Source organism: Crassostrea angulata, chromosome 10 (assembly GCF_025612915.1).
Source record: "Crassostrea angulata isolate pt1a10 chromosome 10, ASM2561291v2, whole genome shotgun sequence".
In the NCBI taxonomy this organism is placed as follows: Eukaryota; Metazoa; Mollusca; class Bivalvia; order Ostreida; family Ostreidae; genus Magallana; species Magallana angulata.
The window spans coordinates 52,287,019-52,306,069 of NC_069120.1; the positions used below are offsets into that span (position 1 = coordinate 52,287,019).

General features: G+C 34.4%; 2 protein-coding genes across 12 annotated transcripts in view; one reads left to right on the forward strand and one right to left on the reverse strand.

The window, feature by feature from the left end:
• Window positions 1-760: 760 nt before the first annotated feature.
• On the forward strand, window positions 761-4,761 carry LOC128164614 (tartrate-resistant acid phosphatase type 5-like). Its single transcript, XM_052828552.1, has 6 exons — window positions 761-839; window positions 990-1,198; window positions 1,319-1,449; window positions 1,633-1,830; window positions 2,271-2,415; window positions 3,489-4,761. The coding sequence occupies exons 1-6, from the start codon at window positions 761-763 to the stop codon at window positions 3,747-3,749; spliced, it is 1,023 nt and encodes a 340-aa protein (XP_052684512.1). The 3' UTR covers window positions 3,750-4,761.
• Window positions 4,762-6,374: 1,613 nt separating this feature from the next.
• LOC128164612 (trichohyalin-like) overlaps window positions 6,375-19,051 on the reverse strand; it is a 29,090-nt gene continuing 16,413 nt past the window's right edge. For 8 of the 11 annotated variants that reach the window (XM_052828540.1, XM_052828544.1, XM_052828548.1 and 5 more), the window contains 15 exons: window positions 18,294-18,371; window positions 17,190-17,300; window positions 15,871-15,960; window positions 15,727-15,777; window positions 14,734-14,868; window positions 14,134-14,304; window positions 13,848-14,015; window positions 13,245-13,385; window positions 12,428-12,559; window positions 11,635-11,784; window positions 10,532-10,600; window positions 7,857-7,894; window positions 7,445-7,564; window positions 7,238-7,314; window positions 6,375-7,133 (listed from right to left, as the gene is read on the reverse strand). In XM_052828540.1, coding sequence (XP_052684500.1) covers window positions 7,275-7,314; window positions 7,445-7,564; window positions 7,857-7,894; window positions 10,532-10,600; window positions 11,635-11,784; window positions 12,428-12,559; window positions 13,245-13,385; window positions 13,848-14,015; window positions 14,134-14,304; window positions 14,734-14,868; window positions 15,727-15,777; window positions 15,871-15,960; window positions 17,190-17,300; window positions 18,294-18,371 — 1,494 coding nt within the window. In that variant the 3' untranslated portion in view covers window positions 6,375-7,133; window positions 7,238-7,274. The remainder of the gene's footprint in view (window positions 7,134-7,237; window positions 7,315-7,444; window positions 7,565-7,856; window positions 7,895-10,531; window positions 10,601-11,634; window positions 11,785-12,427; window positions 12,560-13,244; window positions 13,386-13,847; window positions 14,016-14,133; window positions 14,305-14,733; window positions 14,869-15,726; window positions 15,778-15,870; window positions 15,961-17,189; window positions 17,301-18,293; window positions 18,372-19,051) is intronic. The other 3 variants (XM_052828549.1, XM_052828543.1, XM_052828541.1) reach the window with 2 other exon arrangements.

Below are 19,051 nucleotides of genomic sequence, written 5' to 3' on the forward strand. Positions count from 1 at the left end.
GTGAGGTTCATCAAATTTTACAAGAGGTTTTATATATCGGTAATCAGATTATGCAGAGGAAAATATTGTTTAATGTCCTTTTTTTTTAAAAACACCTACATTGTATTCTCTGTCTCTGAGGACTTTATCTATGGTAATTTATTGTTCCCATCGACAGCAACTTTTACCCACTGGGTAGCCTCTGGATCTGATAAAAGTCAGCTGTTTTGATTTTAATTAGATTGGGTAGCCCTTAGAAATAGTGTCTGTCGAGTTTGACATTAAACTTAATTGCCATTTTCAAAATAGTCAGTAAATTAGGTTTTTATATAAAATCAAAGTGAAATTGTCAACAAGGCAAAGTGTTTTGGCTTATAAACAAGTTTTAAAAGGCCTTGCCAGTCCATTAAAATCATTAAATTATTTGAGATTGAAAACAAATCAGGTAAATCAAATGGTGCCAGAAATTTTTGATTTAAATAAAAGAAGTTCTTCTGATGAAGGGAAAGAAAATCTAAATGCTGCTAATGAATATAGTTCTGATAACTTTTCTTATAAAGATTTTTTTTTATATGGAGATTTTTTTAACCAATTTTTAATTAGTTAAACTTCAAGTTTGAAAAATAAAAAATATAAATTCCCTACCTCCCTCCTGGGTCTAGAACCCCCCAGGCGGTTTTCTAAAGAAACATTTTTTTTTAAGGATTGCCTTATGTAAAACAGTATAATAAAATCCGGAATATATTGGGACTTGGTTTTGATAATAAGTAATCGGTATCACATGATACATCAAAGATCACATGACATAAAGATGGCAGCTGTCAGCTGGTTTGGATTTGTTACTGCGTTTTCTATAATCGGTGGGTATTTTATACATATTTTTTTATGATTTCGTATGATTTTGAGCAAAAGTTAAGTTCTTTCATCACAGCATATGTAAATTAAAACCTCATTTTAGAATAAACTAATATGAATTTATCTCAGTGGCAATGATATTTTTCCAATCACAGCAACATGTCAGGCAGTGGACAGCGTAAGACTGATGATTCTCGGGGACTGGGGAGGCCTACCCAGTTTCCCTTACCACACAGCAATAGAAGTAGGCGTGGCAAAGCAAATGTCTACCGTGGCCAAGAAGTTTGGTCCACAAGCCATCTTAGCACTGGGGGACAATTTCTATTTTGATGGAGTAAAAAACTCTGATGATAAAAGATTTGAGGTAGGTGAGAAGTACATGCATGTACAATGCATTAGAATATAATTCTATTTAAGATTAATGAATGCATTGTAAATATAAAATTGTGTTTGTAAATGTCTAATGTTTGATTTGAAATTGTAGGAGACGTTTGAGAAAGTATTTGCTGTTCAGCCTGGACTCGATTCCATTCCTTGGAATCTAGTGGCTGGTAACCATGATCACAATGGAAACGTCACTGGCCAGATAGAGTACACCAAACGATCCAAAATCTGGTAAGAGGTCAATAGTCATCTGATAGGAATATATGATGTATAAAATATATAGTCTTCTCATATTTTATATATATAGTACAAGTATTTGCATCAATGTACCTGCATATTTTAAGATACTGTACAGTTCCAAAATTTTTTTAAAATGAGTTTTCTAACACATGCTCCTATGCCCTCTTTTTATAGGAGATTCCCAAATTATTACTATTCTCTGTCCTATAACATCCCAGGAGGGGGCGTGGTCCAGATTTTGATGATTGACACAGTACTGCTCTGTGGGAACACAGGTGATGACTTTCTCCACGATCAGCCACATGGACCCGTGGACCTAGATAAAGCTGACGACCAGCTGGCCTGGATCACTCAGAGCATGAAAAACAGCAGGTACTCCAGATCTCATTACTCCAGCTCATCATGTGCATTCTCTGTTCTTACTATGTCTATGAACATCAAAATGACTCGCGACAGTATGATGTTTGCAGCGTGGAACAATTTTAATTCTCAACACTTAGTCTACTGGTTGTTTTGGTACAAGTATCTCTGGTTTGATGAGATAACTTGCATAAATTTATCTTAACTTTTATCCAAGCCCAGTGGACTGGTCTGTAAAGTTAGAGTTCCTCTTGAGCTGTTCACTTAAATCAAATGAATTAATGAGATTTATTTAACTTTAACATTACTATCATTGACAACACCAATTTTTGATTGATTATTGCTTATTCATATTAATACATGTACATGTAGTTCAGTCATTGTTATTTTCTATGAGAAATTTATTGGGATGACAATCTGGGATATCATTAGGTTTGATTTGTTTGATTCAGTGCGGACTACCTGTTTGTTGCGGGACATTTCCCAGTGTACTCCATTGCTGAACACGGCCCCACCAAGTGCCTGATTGACAAAGTGTTGCCCCTCCTCCAACAGTACAACGCAGTCTATCTAAGTGGACATGACCACAATTTACAGGTAACTAACATGACCCCAATTTACAGGTAACAAACTGTACACAATTTACAGGTAACTAACTGTACACAATTTACAGGTAACTAACATGACCACAATTTACAGGTAACAAACTGTACACAATTTGCCGATAACTAACTGTACACAATTTGCAGGTAACTAACTGTACAGAAATTACAGGTAACAAACTGTACACAATTTACAGGTAACTTACTGTACACAATTCACAGGTAACTAACATGACCGCAATTTACAGGTAACTAACTGTACACAATTTACAGGTAACTGAATATATCAATACACATGTGATACTTGTTTGCATCAAAACATAACAATTTACAGGAACTATAGTACAATTAAATCTCAACATCATAAAATCACCTGGACAATGAAAACACTTGAAAATAAGATAAACAGGGATTCAAGATATTAGGTTGAAAAGAAGTGGTCATGCCAAACCTAAAATCTCTCAAAAATAGCTATGATTCATTAAGATAATGAAGTTTGATTAAATACAACTGTTTATCTTGTCTGTTATTATTGATATATATGTATCAACAATACGATAAAATTGACTTTGACTTATGATTGTAATTATCTTATAGTATTGGATTTATCTATAATCTCTGCATCAATTGCATTTGATGTAAAGCTAAGATCTAAAATAGAATACATGTAATTGTATATGTAGAACATGTACATGTACCAAATATCATATATTTTTCCCCATTTCTCTTTTGCCAATATCAGCTGGTAATTCAGTCGTAAAGTCTGATAAGGCAATTCTAAACTCTACTCCTACACGTAGTATTTGACTATAAATAGACAATGATAGGTTGTACTCCTACATGTAGTATTTGACTATAGTCAGACAATGATAGGCTGTACTCTTGTCTGTAGTATTTGACTATAATCAGACAATGATAGGCTGTACTCCTGCATGTAGTATTTGACTATAGTCAGACAATGATAGGCTGTACTCGATCCTGCATGTAGTATTTGACTTTAGTCAGACAATGATAGGCTGTACTACTATGTGTAGTATTTGTTGATTGTCTAAATTCCAATAATTTCAGCATCTACAAATCACCAAACCAGGCCTTAACCTGAACTTCTTTGTGATTGGAGCAGCAAACTTTGCTGACAACAGCAACTCTCACGCCAAAGATGTTCCATCAGGCTCTTCAAAGTTTTTCTGGGTAAAAGAGAGTGACTTTGGAGGATTTGCCTACATGGAAATCGTGAAACAGAACACTACTTTCACTTTCATTAATGGCAAGGGGAACACTCTGTACCAAAAGATGTTGTTTCCTCGCAGAACCCCACATCACAGCTAAATGGGGAATCAAAGTTATTTGATTAACCAAGTCAAAGTGGGCTCAATATAAGTATTCAACCCACTCTGTATGGTCTTTTTGTGCCATCATCAACATTCCAAATTTTTTTGTGCCAAAATCATTTTTTATCATGTTTTTTATATATTTAAGTATAATGCAGTGCTCTATGGTTGCCGTTGATAATGTCGCTTGTTATTATTTTAATTAGGGAAATTTAAAGCCCGATGCATGACATGTTTATATCAGTATTGTGTATTCAGGAGCTAGGTTTGATAAATGTAGATAAAGATGCAGTCATTTCATCAGATAAAGCTTTATCAGTAGTCACACATTTTAATCTCTTTGATTATAAATTACAACTGTGGGAAGAGATGTCTTCCCTGTCTTATATTTGAACAAAATTCATCCCGGAGATTTTATGATGTCCATCAGCTTGTGTATATCTTATCATTTATATTTTAAAACCCAGTGATTTCTTCCTTTTATTACCAGTATCTATGCACTTCCACAAGTATATCAACCCAGCACAAACTTAACATAACACCCTACAGGACCCTAATTTTACTGTATATGAAACACTTTGGTACATAACTATTATTATTGCACCCTGCACCCAAGTCATCGCCGGCTATTCTGTGATATTATCTTACAATACTTGCGAGGGTAACTCTTAAGGTTGTAATTTTAAGCTTATGGGTACTTCTCTGCTTAATATTCATGACAAACCATATTGAAAATGTTAATGTATACTGCTGACATATCTTGTGATACAATGTACATTGCTATATACTGATATTACTTTCTGTTCATCACAGTATTCATTCATGTAAATGATGGTATTTGCCAATATGCTCAAGATATATGCACATTTTTTAAGCTTTATCTATATTTATAAATACATGTATGTTACATGCACCTGATGATTTCAGATGATAGAATAATCTTGTATCAAAAAAAAATCAAATTCTATTTTTATGTATAAAACAGAGAATAAATACATTTATAAAATCAAGCAAGCAGACAATGTATCATATTTGATCTGTGACGGTCAGACCAGTTCGAATACCGGCGCCAGATAGCTCAGTTGGTAGAGCACCTGACTAGAGATTCAGGGGGCCCAGGTTCGAATCCTGGTCTGGTCCGTCATTATTTCTCCCATCCCGTTACAGATATTTGCAAAATCAAAATCGTTTTGTACAGCAAAATGTGATGTGTCCAAATTAAAAAGAATTTAGCTGAGCTGACATTGTCATTGGAGTCGACATTGTCATTGGAGTATATATATATGATTCCTTTATACATTACTATGTTTCTATGTAATTTCTATCAACTTGACATATTCAGTTTTTATGATGGAACTTCAACCATTGGTTTTGAGATTAACTACCATACCGTATATCTGGTAATTTTCGCAATGATCTAATTTTTGGGAGTTTTTTGCAACCTCTTTTAAATCGCAAAATAGAAATTATATCCTGTATCATTTTCTATGAGACACTTTTAAAATTGCAAAAAATAACTCACGCAAATTAAAAATGATACATATTTTCCCTATTTTCACAAATTTTTGACACGCAAAAAAAACAACAACAGATATACGTTTTTTTTCTCATTAGATGAGGTATGCAAAATGTATTTCATCCTTTAGTTCTCCAAACAAAGCTGTGAATTCAACGAGAATATGTCTAGGTCAATCTGACTACTATAACACAGATGTTGATCCCTACTAGCCAGCGTCAATTGTTAATATAAATGGACATCTATATTGAGAGCACACAGAAGTATAGGGGAAAAAGACCATCTAGTTTCTGGTCTGAAGTTTGTTATTTTATAACTTTTAAGCATGATTCTTGCATGCATGTGTGCATGAAAAAAAGGTTCACAAGGTTCATACATATTAAACAGTATACAGTAAAACTCGTTTAGTACGAACACAGATATAGCGAATTCGCGTACATAGCGAATTTTTTTTGAGTCCCCGGTTAAGTTCTTAAGAAATCCTTGTAAAATTTTACGATTATAAAATTCGGATATAATGAATTTACCGGTATAGCGAACTGATTTTGAGTCCCATATAAGTAAACAATAACAAAATTTAACACTTTTATAACGACTTGTTTGCAGTAAAAAAAGTGGTTGCACAACCATTTAACAAAATAGTTTGAATGAATTTATTTTCGCATGAATTCTTCAATTTACAATCCGATTTTTAAAGGTATCAAATAAATGTTTTGTCATTCTGACCCTCAAATTAGCAAAAATTGTAGTCTGGTTAATTCGCTACAGTTAATATTACGTAATCGTCATGAATATAGTGAATTACAGATATAACAAAGTAAATCCATTGGTCCCTAGGACTTCGCTATAACCGAGTTTTACTGTAACTGGATTTTAAAATGACTACATATAGTAGGTCACAGGACAGACCAATATGGAGATCCCTGGTAACGGCCTCATGTGCTAACCAGCACAGAGAGGACTAAATAAGTATATAGGAAATATTTCATAATTTTAAAAGTTAATGGAATACTTTAATTTTTTTAAATAATAATATTCTAGACTGAAAATTGCATCCCATTAAAAATGCCCTGCTTTACATGAACTGTTTGATAAACAAGACCAAGATCCTGTATGTGAATATTTATTTCTATAAATAAATAAAGCATTTCTGTCTCCTATACTAATATCACTTCAAAGTCCTTAACCACCAATGAATTGACATTCGACATGTAAACATGCAAGAACTCAGAAACAAACAGATCATCATACAATGCGATTCAGATTTCTGTCAGCAGAATCCTGGTTTTTATTATATATATTTCAAAATACCTTAAAAATGTATTGAACTGAATAAATACACTGAAATTGCAAGATATATACATATCATAATAAATTTATAATATAAAATAAGAAAATAGAATTGTGCAATTTTAATGCTAGAGGACTCAACAAATGAAAATAATTTAGGAAACTTTGGATTTTAACATAGGGTTTTCCTTTTAATCTGGTTATGGCACACATAAGTAAGAGACAAAGTCCCACCATTGTGGAACGTCAAAAAGACATAACACCTCAGCACTTCTGTATAAATTCCAACAAATGATTAACGTAAAACAGTTAATTAACGTAAAGCTCCACACAACAAGGTTTGATCAGGGAATGAGAAAGGAGGCAGATTCTGTTTAAAGGGAAGTAACTATGAGTGGCGGTGATCAATAAATATACAGGTCATTGTAACATCTACAGTAGCTTTGGTCTGCTGCTTTGTATTAATACTCTGGTCTATACTAGTGTTAGGTTATATAATACTGGACGGAGTCACTTTCAGAATGGACGCAATGTGACACTCTTTACAGTACAAAAAAATCTCTGTCATGTCGCCTCCTGAAAATAGAAAGCACACTTATAAACAATTGATTGGGAGAGTGTTTATATAATTATTGAACTGATCTGCTGGATTGAGTCCTGTCATACTGAGTACAACTTACTCCGACTTGAAACAAATCTCTGAATTCCCTGCTTCAGTTACTGATCATAGCGTCTGTATTGAGCGTCATAACCTCGACTGTAAAAAATAAAAAGATCTTCTTTATGTCTAACATAAACAGACTAAAGCATTTCTTCATAAAATGGTATGCATAAAGTACAGAACTAGTATATTTGAGGCATTGAACTGGTACATCCTTTGGACTTACTCTGCTCCGGACCTGGAGTACTCCGGATCATCAAATCTCCGGTAGGAGGCCTCCTCTCTCCTCTTCTTGTCCAGCATCTCCTCGTACGTTGGAGTATGGATCGGCTTGTCACTGGTCGGCCTGTACAGATCAAGGTCAAATAAAATTTAGATAAGTTATGTGTAGTTCACAATACATACTGCATGTCTTCCACTTATATAATTACCGGTATATATCAAGCAAAATTTGCCATTATGATAGATCTTAAAATTAAAATATAGAGGACTGAATGCCCATGTAAAACTAAAAGTAGTGCAATGAACTATACTCTGATAGAACTGTTATGCATACATATTAATTAAGATGTAGATGCATATATATACAACAGTAAACTGTGGTGTTGCTAAAACAATGATTAAAGAATTTTGCTGACCTTGATCTTGAGCCAGCAGCTTCCTTCTGCCAATTATCCTAAAACACATAACACAAAGTTCTACATATCTGCATCTGTTAAAAACAGTTATACATCACAGTCAAAAATCTCATGTATCTCATAGTAAATCACATAAATTTTACTTTCTTTCAAATTTAAATGTGTAATTAAGGTATCCGATGTACAATTGACCATAAAATGATGCCTGGTAAGGTATATATTCTATGTACTCGTTTGATAGGTAAGGGTATGTAGTTTCTAAAAATAGATTTCCCCCCCGCCAAATCACTATGGGGAAGTAACTCTAGCGCTGCAAATCACGCACGGTAAAACACTGCTTTTCTTTGACGAAACATGTGTAATCATTAATAAAATTTATCAAATAAAAAATGCTAACATATTTTAATAAAAATAAAGTTTTAAAATAAATTGATTACCTTTATCAATATGTTTTTTTTTATTTTTGCGATTTTTTTTTACAATGACCATGACGACGTCACGCGATTTTTACCCCCCCCCCCCCTTACGTCAGCTGTTGCATTCATAATTTAATGCACAACACATACTCCCGTTATCTGGTAATTTTCCTGTTTTCAATTCCTTTACGATTGAGAACTTGTAATTTTAGGATTAAAAATCTAAATTGTTGGTTTTTTTTCATTCAGCAAAATGTTTGCACAAAAAATATTGTTACTAATACAACGAAGTCGTGAATTGCGGGTCACATCAGATGTGTATAGCGTTACGAACAAAGCGTGCAAGAACCTTGTGAAATGTTTTATTAGAATTCATTCGAAACCTTTAACTCGTAGAAACAATATACATTGTATTATCTTTTATTCAAAATTGTATTCTTTTTCAACCAAAAAATTTAAGTCAGTTTTAAAATAGAGATTGCCGATAAAGTCTGACTACGATGTTTCCGTATCAGTACAATTGTGGAATGCACAATACATCAACATGCTTTACACAGATATAACAAAATGTTAATCAATCATGCATTAATGATGCTGTGATGTTGTAATAAGCATGCATTTTTTACACGATAAAATTTGTGTACAAATACCACACATAACATCGGACATTGGATATCTGGCTGAACCTGTCAATCAAATTTTGAGCATTTGATTTCATTGGATGGTGACGAGGCTCTTATATGTAAACAGAAAAATGAAACGAATTGACTTTAAAGCATTCGGAATCCAATAGTATTATATGAATGATATAAATTCAACGATTTGAAAAAGACGAAAAAATGTACCGTTCATGCACATACATGTAATATGAAATGCGAGAGAAGAAAATTGTTTGAAATCCCGATGAAAAAATAAATCAATGAATAGAAATTTCATTATATGACTCTTGTTAACTTTATTTACGGAAAATAACAAGGAGATGTTTCAACACAATAATTACAATAAACGTGTACAAGCATTTTAACCACGAAATCCGGTACTTATTGAAAATAGTTAGTAGCAAATACGCCGTTATACAAATGTTAGGTCCGAAACACTCTGTATGTATAATGAAATTAGGTATACAAAAAATTGAACAAATTGAATAAGGCCATACAATACAAGATTACCCCAATTCAAGTTATGCACAGTCACGATATCTACAAAATCAATGATTAGAACGACCTACTCAGTATTTTTCGACGAAATACGTGACTTGTGCACTGCAAACTTTACTCTAAAAATTAGAATTTTTTCTTCACGTTATTGCAAGAGCGCCGCGGGAAAAAATAACGTCATACAACGGCAAATGACATAAAGCTGCCACAACGTCACAATCAGCGTAAGGGGGAAAAGTTAAAATAACTCGTTTTAAAATTAAGAAAAAAAAATATTGCTTGACTTTATGCATCAATTGTTTATTCTTTACTGTTTATTATGTTAGATCAAAAATAGTGCGACTTTTTGAAAATGTATTTTAAGTTCCGTAATCTACCGAGCCCATCCCGAAAAATCCCGAGCTCTCTGGCTCAACTGTACATCGGATACCTTAATGGTTACAATTCATAGAAAATAGCATGAGTCAGTTTATCCAAGCTGGTTCGAGTGCTAAGTATATGGCTAAAAACGTCCAAAATTGACTTCCAAACATGGATGTAAATTCCATGTATGAAAGACTTTTTAAAATGCCCACCTCTTCTTATCATTTATAATCTGATTAAACAATATATCTTACATACTTTAACTCTTTTGTATACTGTAAATTCTTAATTAAAAGCAAGAAATTAATATCCGTATAAAATTGTGGGTACACATCTCACGGATATTAAAATTTCGTTTTTATTTTTCGTACAAATGTAAACTATTAAAGAAATAATAAAAATTTGGTGTTCAAGATTTAATATTCTTGCGATTTGATGAAAAACAGTTGAATCGCGAAATTAAGTACTCACGTAAAATAATAAATCTACAGTAAATATCACATTATTAATTCAAAGACAAATGTACATGCAAGCCTTGTTGTTCAAAGAGGATATAATGGTTGCAATCTATACTTAACGAATTGATGCCAAACATTTTGTCATAGCCTGCATTATAATGTTTTATCCATATGAAACACAAAGGCAGCATTGTTTATGTTTAAGTCTCTGAATGGCCTGGATGTTGAGCAACATAACACTTGGTTTACCAATGTTCGCTCTAACTCAGTAAGTAACCTACTTCCATGAGTTTGGAGTCCACCCACTTGGGTCGTTCCAGGGGGCGCTGATGTGGCTGTGAGATATATTTCTGTAACAAGCAGACATACAGCACATGCAAATGATTAAACAAGCTCCCCATACCATGTACCCATCATTAATATAGTAACCCCACACACCATGTGACACAGGGAGTGACGTTTTATGTTTTTCAGTGCATGTATGTGGCAGATCCACCAAAATAAACACTGCATTTATCAAATTTTTTTTAAAGTTTTAAAGAGCAAGATAATCTTAACCAAACTTTGCCAAGCCATCATTATATGGGTAAATTGAAATATTGACAAGGCAAAGTCTATCGTCTCATCAAGTATAGTTTACAGTTAACCCATATTTCATTTACATCATCATGTACATCACGAAAAGCACTTAACTTTCCATGTAAGTTTACAAAATTTCTGATAGCCTTGTCAATTATTCAAATTATAGAGGCAATAATGACAAATACATTTGATGACAATATATTTGAGGTGTTTTTCTGAATGTTGCTGGAAAAAGTCCAAAACCCTGTAATGACATGTTTGTATAAACAGAGTACATAAAACACCCCACTGCCACCTTGGTTTGTGGGGTTACATTCATATGAAATGCTTTACTAAGAAATTCTTCAATCTCTACTTCATTAGTTTATTAGAGTTGCTGGTAAATATCCCTAGAACCACCGAAGAATTGTTTCAATCTTTATGTCATTAGTTAATTAGGATTGCTGGTTCATATCCCTATAACCACAGTTCCCTGTACACCCTACACCCTGTACCTTATACAAGATACAGTAAATTGTCTGTCTGTTAGTCTGTTACACTTCTAAATTAGTCATCTATATCTACTTCTTTGTTAAGATTTAGTTGCGTTGGTTTGGGCACTTCATTTTGGTTCAATATCTCGTCTATTGAATAACCAAAGTGCCAAATGAGTAAGTTATGGGGTCTGTCTCATTGTGATTTATCAAATTTCAATCATCAAATGATCATTATACCATGCAAGTACTTAGTCTCAGGAACCTGTGTTATACTCTATAAAATGGCTTTACATAAGACCGAGATATCTCAATTTACGTGTACTCACGTCTTTGAGATATTTATTATATTCCTCGTGCCGCTCCTTGGCAAGTTTCTCCCTCATCTCTTCGACCGGTCGCCCGAGGTGAGTCATGAAGCCAATCCGATTGTCAGGTCGAGTGTTCTCCTGTTTCCTAAACCGATCGGCCTCCTGCTTCTATAACACAAACAATAAGGTTCAGACTTGTGCATGTTGTTATGATAAATGTGGCAGAAAAAATGAAATTTGATGACTTGTTTTATTTATAAGTCTAAGATTGAAAGCGTTTAATTTGTTTAACAAGCACATGCATTGAGTTTACATTGCATGGCTACTAAGTTAGATAAAACATGCTTCTAGAATGAGTATTTTGGGGGGTTAAAGTTTTCAAGAATACTGTTTTCTTTTGCGTCAATCTGAACAAGAACAAAAATAATAAACAATTTCATCAAAATAAAGTATTTTGTTATTGACAAATATGTGTACAATGAAAAAACAAAACGTGAAATCTCAATTTAAACATATCACAATGTTTTGCATGTATTATCTGGGGAAAAAAGGTGTACTATTAGGTACATGATATTATTTTATTCTAATCATACAATGCCTTTATTATATGAATCTTGATAATATACAATGTGCATTATACCTACATAATACATGTTTACATATATAAAACTAAATATTTGGATACATGTAACAATACACAAAGATACACAGACAGAGAAGCAAACTTTTATTACGTAAGCATGAGGTATGATTGGGTGTAAGGGAGGTTCCCGCCACCAGCCAGCCAATCGTAAGCAGTGTCTTTTGTTACCTCTAGGAAATCCTTCAAATCTTTTGATCTCTCCTCACGCATTCGATTCTTGACATCCTTGTTATATACAGGATCAAACAGGACTGCCCCTTGCGATCCAAACTCTTTTACTCGCTCTTTAGGGGGAGTTTTCTGGGTAAAATGGTCATAGGTCAAAACTAAAGCTCATGGGGACAGCTTTGATTCATTTAACAAATCAAAAACCACAATATATTGTATGAATGTGGTTGAGATTCCTTTCATAATTTTCCTAAATAATCAAATTAAAGTTTCGGAAAAACTAATGCATTCTTGTGTGTAACAAGAAGTATGAAGATGAAAATTAAAAAAAAAAGGTTGATGAATTAAAAAATTTTAAATACACTGAATAATGGATATTTCAAGCAAACAGCTAAGAAGACAGAAGACAGAAACAAATCTAGCAAAAATGGACCAAAAAAGTTGTAGCAAACTCAAAAAATAAAAGAATCTGTGCAAAGGCATGTACACATTGAAATGTATAAGAGTTTTGAGAAATAATGAAGACTGCAAAGAAATGAGGGCACAAATCCCCAAATAACCATGCTTGTCTGACCAGAAATTGTGTGCTATAGAGGCTATAGGAGGAATATCATTTAAGTAATCTGAAAAACAGTGTCATGCTTGATGCATTAGATTAAATTTTACCATATTTCATGAGCTGTTTGAACCTGGTCTGAAAAGCAATTACACGTAATGAGATTAAACGAACCATGGGTATTGCATAGCCTCAGTTTGAGTAGTTTGATCAGTTGCAATGGTAGCAGCAGATTTAAGAGTTTTGATTGGAGGAGAGTACCTGGCTTTGATATTCTTTAAACTCCTTTTGGAGCTGAGCATCAAGCCTCTTGCGTCGGCCTTTGTACTCGCCGGACTGCGGAATGGTATGGACTGGTTCATCCTCCCGCCATATTTCCTTTGACCTTTGAACCACAGGATGCTGCACAAAGACAAGGTTATAATCTGTCCGTGTCTTTATTCACCACACTGAACACAAGCTCAACCTTTCTTTAAAACTCACTTTTATGAGCAGATAATGTTGATTAAATGTTGTCATGCATCTTCACTGCAAAACAAGCAAGCGTTGGGTTAAAGGACTTGCGAACACTGTTAGACTGATTTGCCGCTCCAGAGTATATTTCCACAAAAAAACTCCAAAATTACAGCATGTACAACTCCAAGAACTCAACATGCATCTTTGTTAAGCTAGCAAAATACACACATCATATAACCAGGATCCTGCAAAATCCTCTTTGGTTAGAGAAGTTAACAGCTTTGTACTTGACGTACATATTAGTGTCAGCCCTGACTTTGTACTAGTACATATTAGTGTCAGCCCCAATTTTGTACTCATACTTATTAGTGTCAGCCCCGACTCAGACATTAGACCACGCTGCATTACCCCCAAGTAATAGTCCCGACACTCGTCTCGCCACTGCTGCTGCAGGTGCTTTTGTTTCTCCTTGTATTCCCCCGCCGGAAGAATCGTCGGATTGTCAATCTCCTTCTGATTATAACTGGCCAGGACCCTTTCCCGTTCTTGCAAGTCCTTCTTCACGATTTCGTACTTCTGTTTTTCAGTAGTATAAAGTTGTGGGTTTTATTTTACGAACAGATATCAAATTTATATCCGAAATCAACTGAACTCATAGAATTCATTGTACAGAAGAACCAGTCATGTGACCAACCTTGGCAGCAAAATCTCGGAAGTTTTTCCTCCACTCCTCCTGCAGCTGTTTATGCCTTTCAACGTACTCTCCCTGAGGAAAGATTCGGACTTTGTCCATATCTATTCCATCAGATTCTATCTTAGCAATCGCTTCCTCTCTTTTCCTGTGGATGTTCTTCAGATCTTGGGGCTATGAATAATAGGCTTCAGTTTTTGAGATAGTTACGGAAAAAAGACACCCCTGCATCTTGTTTTATTTCTTAGCATGATCAAATTTGATCAACTTATTTCGCATCAAAGAAAAATACATATGAATATCATTGTTTCTATGTACTTAATAAATGAATCAGATCTGGTCCGTCATTGAAAAACATACAATTATCTACAATTCTACAGCTATAACGATGATATAACAACATGAACTAAGCTTATACATGTATTCTAAATAGAAAACTCAGACTAGTATCAGACTGTAAATGACTATGCATTAACTTTTGTGATCAGTGAAAGAAAATTGATATATGTATTGTGGACCAACGCTGTGAAGGGTCGAAGGTCATGGTTAGGGTTCAAAGGTTAAGGTTAGACCTGTAGAGATTAATGGTGGGTTAAATGATACCTTGATGTAATCATTATAATCCTTGCGTCGCTCTCGGTTAAATCTCTCGTTGGCACTGCTGGGGTAATCGACTCGGTCACCAGCAATGAGTGAGCCCACTGGAGCGTTCCGCTGAGATTGTCGACCGGCTGGCTCCTGTCAGGGAGAGAGACCCAGTAACAAGTTACATACATAACAATGACAGCCACTAGACTCTACTTCCTACAAGACAGCAAGACAGGTCAGTCTGCTACAAGACACAAAGACAACCTCTACAACCGGGTAACAGTCTGTGTCTACCAGTCCCCTGCGATCAAAAATGGAGGATTTGAACAAAAGACATAAAACTTTTCTGACCAACATGTTTACATGACCAGTGAGTGCTCACAAAAGGATTTGAACCACTGACTATGAAATGAGAGTGTCTACACAGATGAATTTAGATTAAATGATTTATCCATCCAAAACTAGAACCACCACCAAACTGTTTTCCGCATTGAAATAAACTGTTACATATAACAATATGCCTTATGTACCACATAATAATTAAACACGTTTTTTTTTTTCAAAAACACCCTCTTAATAATTTGTGCACAGAAGTAAACATATCACTTGAAATAAATGAACAATGAGAACAAATAGTGCGTCACTTGTTTGTTTGTGTGAGAAATGATTGTAACATCAGCACACAAATGATGATCTAAATTATAAGTTGGAATGTCTTGTTGAAAATCATTGAAGAGTAGCTGGTTGAAAATTTCCAGTCATGCCTTTCAATTGTGTGCCCAATAATGATATCTCACAAACTAGAAATTCATCAAGTAGTTGCATGGCCTTTTCCTCTGTCATCATTTTTACTATGTAGCCATCTATTTCCTTTCCCCATATTTTAACACTTGAGCCTTGGAATAAAAATCTCATTCTCCAAAGCAAACCGCAAACCGCACATTAAAGAAATCCAAACCGCAATCACAACCACAAACAAACAAACCATCAAACAAAACAGAACTTTACCTTCCCCATTTTTGGCCCTTTGTCTAAATTCTTTGTTACTGGATTTCTGTACTGTATATCAGAAAACAAAGCATAATTTTTGCTGCCTTAGTTCTACAAGGTTATTTAACATGGCTGTGAAGGTTAGGGTCAAGGTCACCTCACCTGTTCCTGAGTCTCTGTCATCAGTCCATAGTATTTCACTTTCCCACTGTTTGTCCTAACTTGGTCACTAGAAATGGCCTGAGGGGCAATCTACCATAAAAATCATGTTCCCAGTGCCAAGCATAGGTCAAACAAGTAATCATTGGAACACACAAACCAAACTAAACCATGACATTCAAACTGTCCTCATAAACACATCCACACAAGCTATTACACCATCCCAGCAGAACTTCTATTTACCAAATATACCAGTATAGCTATCCTTAACCAGGAAAAAAAGTGTCCACAGGTGTAGGTCATGACAAATTACTGAAGAAAAATTCCTAGACCTAATATGTGTCTAGTTACTACAGTGCCCCAAAACTGTATAGACATTTTACTATGTGAGCAATCGGATATAATTAAGCTTTCAGTTTTGAAAATCATAACTTGGTTTTTTTTTCTCAAACTTAATGCCAAGTGCGATATGCAGAAAAATATTTTTTTCATTTATAGACACCATTAACAAAATAATATGTTAAAGATATTTTATTCTCTATAAAATATGGTACAAGTAAATATCAGGTGCAACCCTCCGGCTCCATGTGAAAGTGCAAAGTAATAAATCAAAAATCAAAAGAAAAAAACCCTGATAAAAACAAGAAAAAAAAGGGGGGGAAACAACAGAATTTTTACAATAGATCAAAAAGTAACTCAAAAAAGAAAAAAAAAAAACTTTCGAACCAAAAGTCGCACAAGTTGTCACTGCACAAATAAACTAAAATAGGAAATCCCAAAACCTGAACCAGAGAGACAGACATGCTGACCTACTTGTCTCCCAGGGCCAACCTACTTGTCTCCCAGGGCTGACCTACTACCCAGCAGAGTGTACTAACATGTATCCCCGTATGTCAAACAACTTTAATTTAACGTGTAACAAAACTTCAAGATGTTTTGAAGCTAAATCATTAGTGGTAATATTTTGTAACTAGTGCTTTTATGTTTCTTGTAAACCATTTTGCTTTATCGCCAAAATTATTTTCCACCAACCAGTTTAATTACTACTGTAAAGTGAAATAAGCTACAAATTCTGGTCTGTTACAGTAAGGGCGGCTAATATGTCTTAGAGGTATCAGTGAGGTGGTTACTTACATTTTATAAATTCATGGGAGGAAAGAATTTGTGTTATTAATTATATAAATGCTACACTCTAAAAATCTTGATTTACTCTATACAAAAAAGGGTAAGAAACTGGATACGGGATAAATCTAGATTGGAAGCACCATTATATGAGACGCCCACTCTGATTGGTCAGTAGGGGACACACCTGGGAGGAATACCTGAACGTGAGAATCAAAGTTTGACCGTGCCTGATTGTCACGCCGACTCGAGTATTGCTCCAACTCCGAGTATCTACCCCTGTTTGTCAGGAGAGCTGCCGGGTCTTGATACTATTCAATGGAAGCAAAAGAGTCTTTGATGGTGGAAACAATATAACGGGTATTTTTTACGTGCTGCTAATTTTTACTAATTTTTACGAGTTTTATAAATCCATAAAGATTAAACGCGTAAATTTTCACAGAAGTAAAAAAACACCACACGTAAACGCGTAAATTTTCACAGATTTAAAGTATAAAAACACCGCACATAAATTTTCTACATCGTACGTATGAGAGTAATGTTCATGAGCTTCAGCTCAGTCCCTGACGGCTGTACATGTAGGTATATTTGAGCGTTTTTGGTCACATGGTGATAACAGTTCAGATCTTTCTATTCAGTCTTGAGTGTTTTTTAAAACTACGTATAATGCCACGTTAGTAGCTATATAATAAGTAAAGTGTATATCACATATGAAATAAAGGTAAATGAATAAACACAATGTTATCGTAATAATTAAGAACTCGTTAATAGAAAAACGATATTCGGATTTTTTATATGTGTTAACTGTAACAAAGTCACAGTGAAATTTTCCCCCCTTTTACCACAGATGATTTTAATTTCTACAGACATGTCCAATTCGTAAAAAAATTATGCGTAAAAATTCAAATCGCCCTATTTTAAGACAAATTCCTTAAAAAATCACAGCAGTAAAAATTACCCATTATACGGTATTATGAATGCTTCACATGTTACACCCACTCTCAAAAGCACTGTCACTTTCAAAACATATTGCAATAAACCACAAATGGTTTCAAATAGGCAATGAATTTTGAATCTGCGCAAATTTCATTAATAAAATATATAAAAATACATATGAAACTTTGCAATGTGCATCTTTAATGCATTTTTCTCGTATTTTCTCAAAGGTAAGCAAATCAATCAATTCTAATGCAACGCAAGCAGAATCAAAATCACATTAGATGGCTATTCCCAACCCCCATAAAACTACAAGCGAGGGTGTGGGAGGGGGTGGGAGGTGTTCCTCAGGGTGGCCTTGTACTGACCTGGTCTTGGAACTCACTCTTCAGACCCAGCTCTGGGCGACGATTCGTCTCCGGGGGCTGGTGCTGATTGAAACCTTTCTGCAAGATCAGAAATATGCTGATGTTTAAAACTGCATTCTTCATGTATTCAAATTCATTTACAGACAGTGAGTTGAGTCAATTATGAACCATTTTGTTTTCAACAGAATGTTTATCGTAAGACATATTTTTTAGATAACACAACTCATTACTATATTTCAATTAATTTCATTAAACTACTCCTAATGGAAATCAAACAAGGAATAAACAAGAGTTGAGTTGCGTAGAGTTGTACAGTATATCACACATCAACCCAAGCCCTAGTGTCCTGTATATAACCCTCTCCCATACATCCGTCTCCATGGCTTTGTGCAATAGTAAAAACAGGTTACATTTTATGCATGGTATAAATAGCATATAATGCAATACATGTATATTGAAGGTTAGTAATGCATCTGTTAAATGAAATCATTAGATTAATCTATTATATAATTCCCAGTAAGCTCTCTTCTAGAATGTCCGAATTTTTGTAGCTCTTTAGGCTCATAATATGTTTGTACATAAAAAGAATCATATTCAAAGTCTATCCCCTCCTGAAAATTTAAAGCCATTTTTTCCAATTTTCTGATTGCCTTGCCAGGAATTATATAGTACATGATTAGCAACAATGTTTAAATAGTTCATAGACAGACACACTGGGCAATCTGCATTTGAATTAAAGTACAGTCAAACCTAGTTAT

What these genes read in the sequence shown, in the direction of transcription:
- LOC128164614 (XM_052828552.1), top strand. Translation starts at nt 761, where the DNA reads ATGATACATCAAAGATCACATGACATAAAGATGGCAGCTGTCAGCTGG. An exon ending in TACTGCGTTTTCTATAATCG is followed by an intron (nt 840 to 989) that starts GTGGGTATTTTA and finishes TTCCAATCACAG; the next exon opens with CAACATGTCAGGCAGTGGAC. An exon ending in GACATGACCACAATTTACAG is followed by an intron (nt 2,416 to 3,488) that starts GTAACTAACATG and finishes CAATAATTTCAG; the next exon opens with CATCTACAAATCACCAAACC.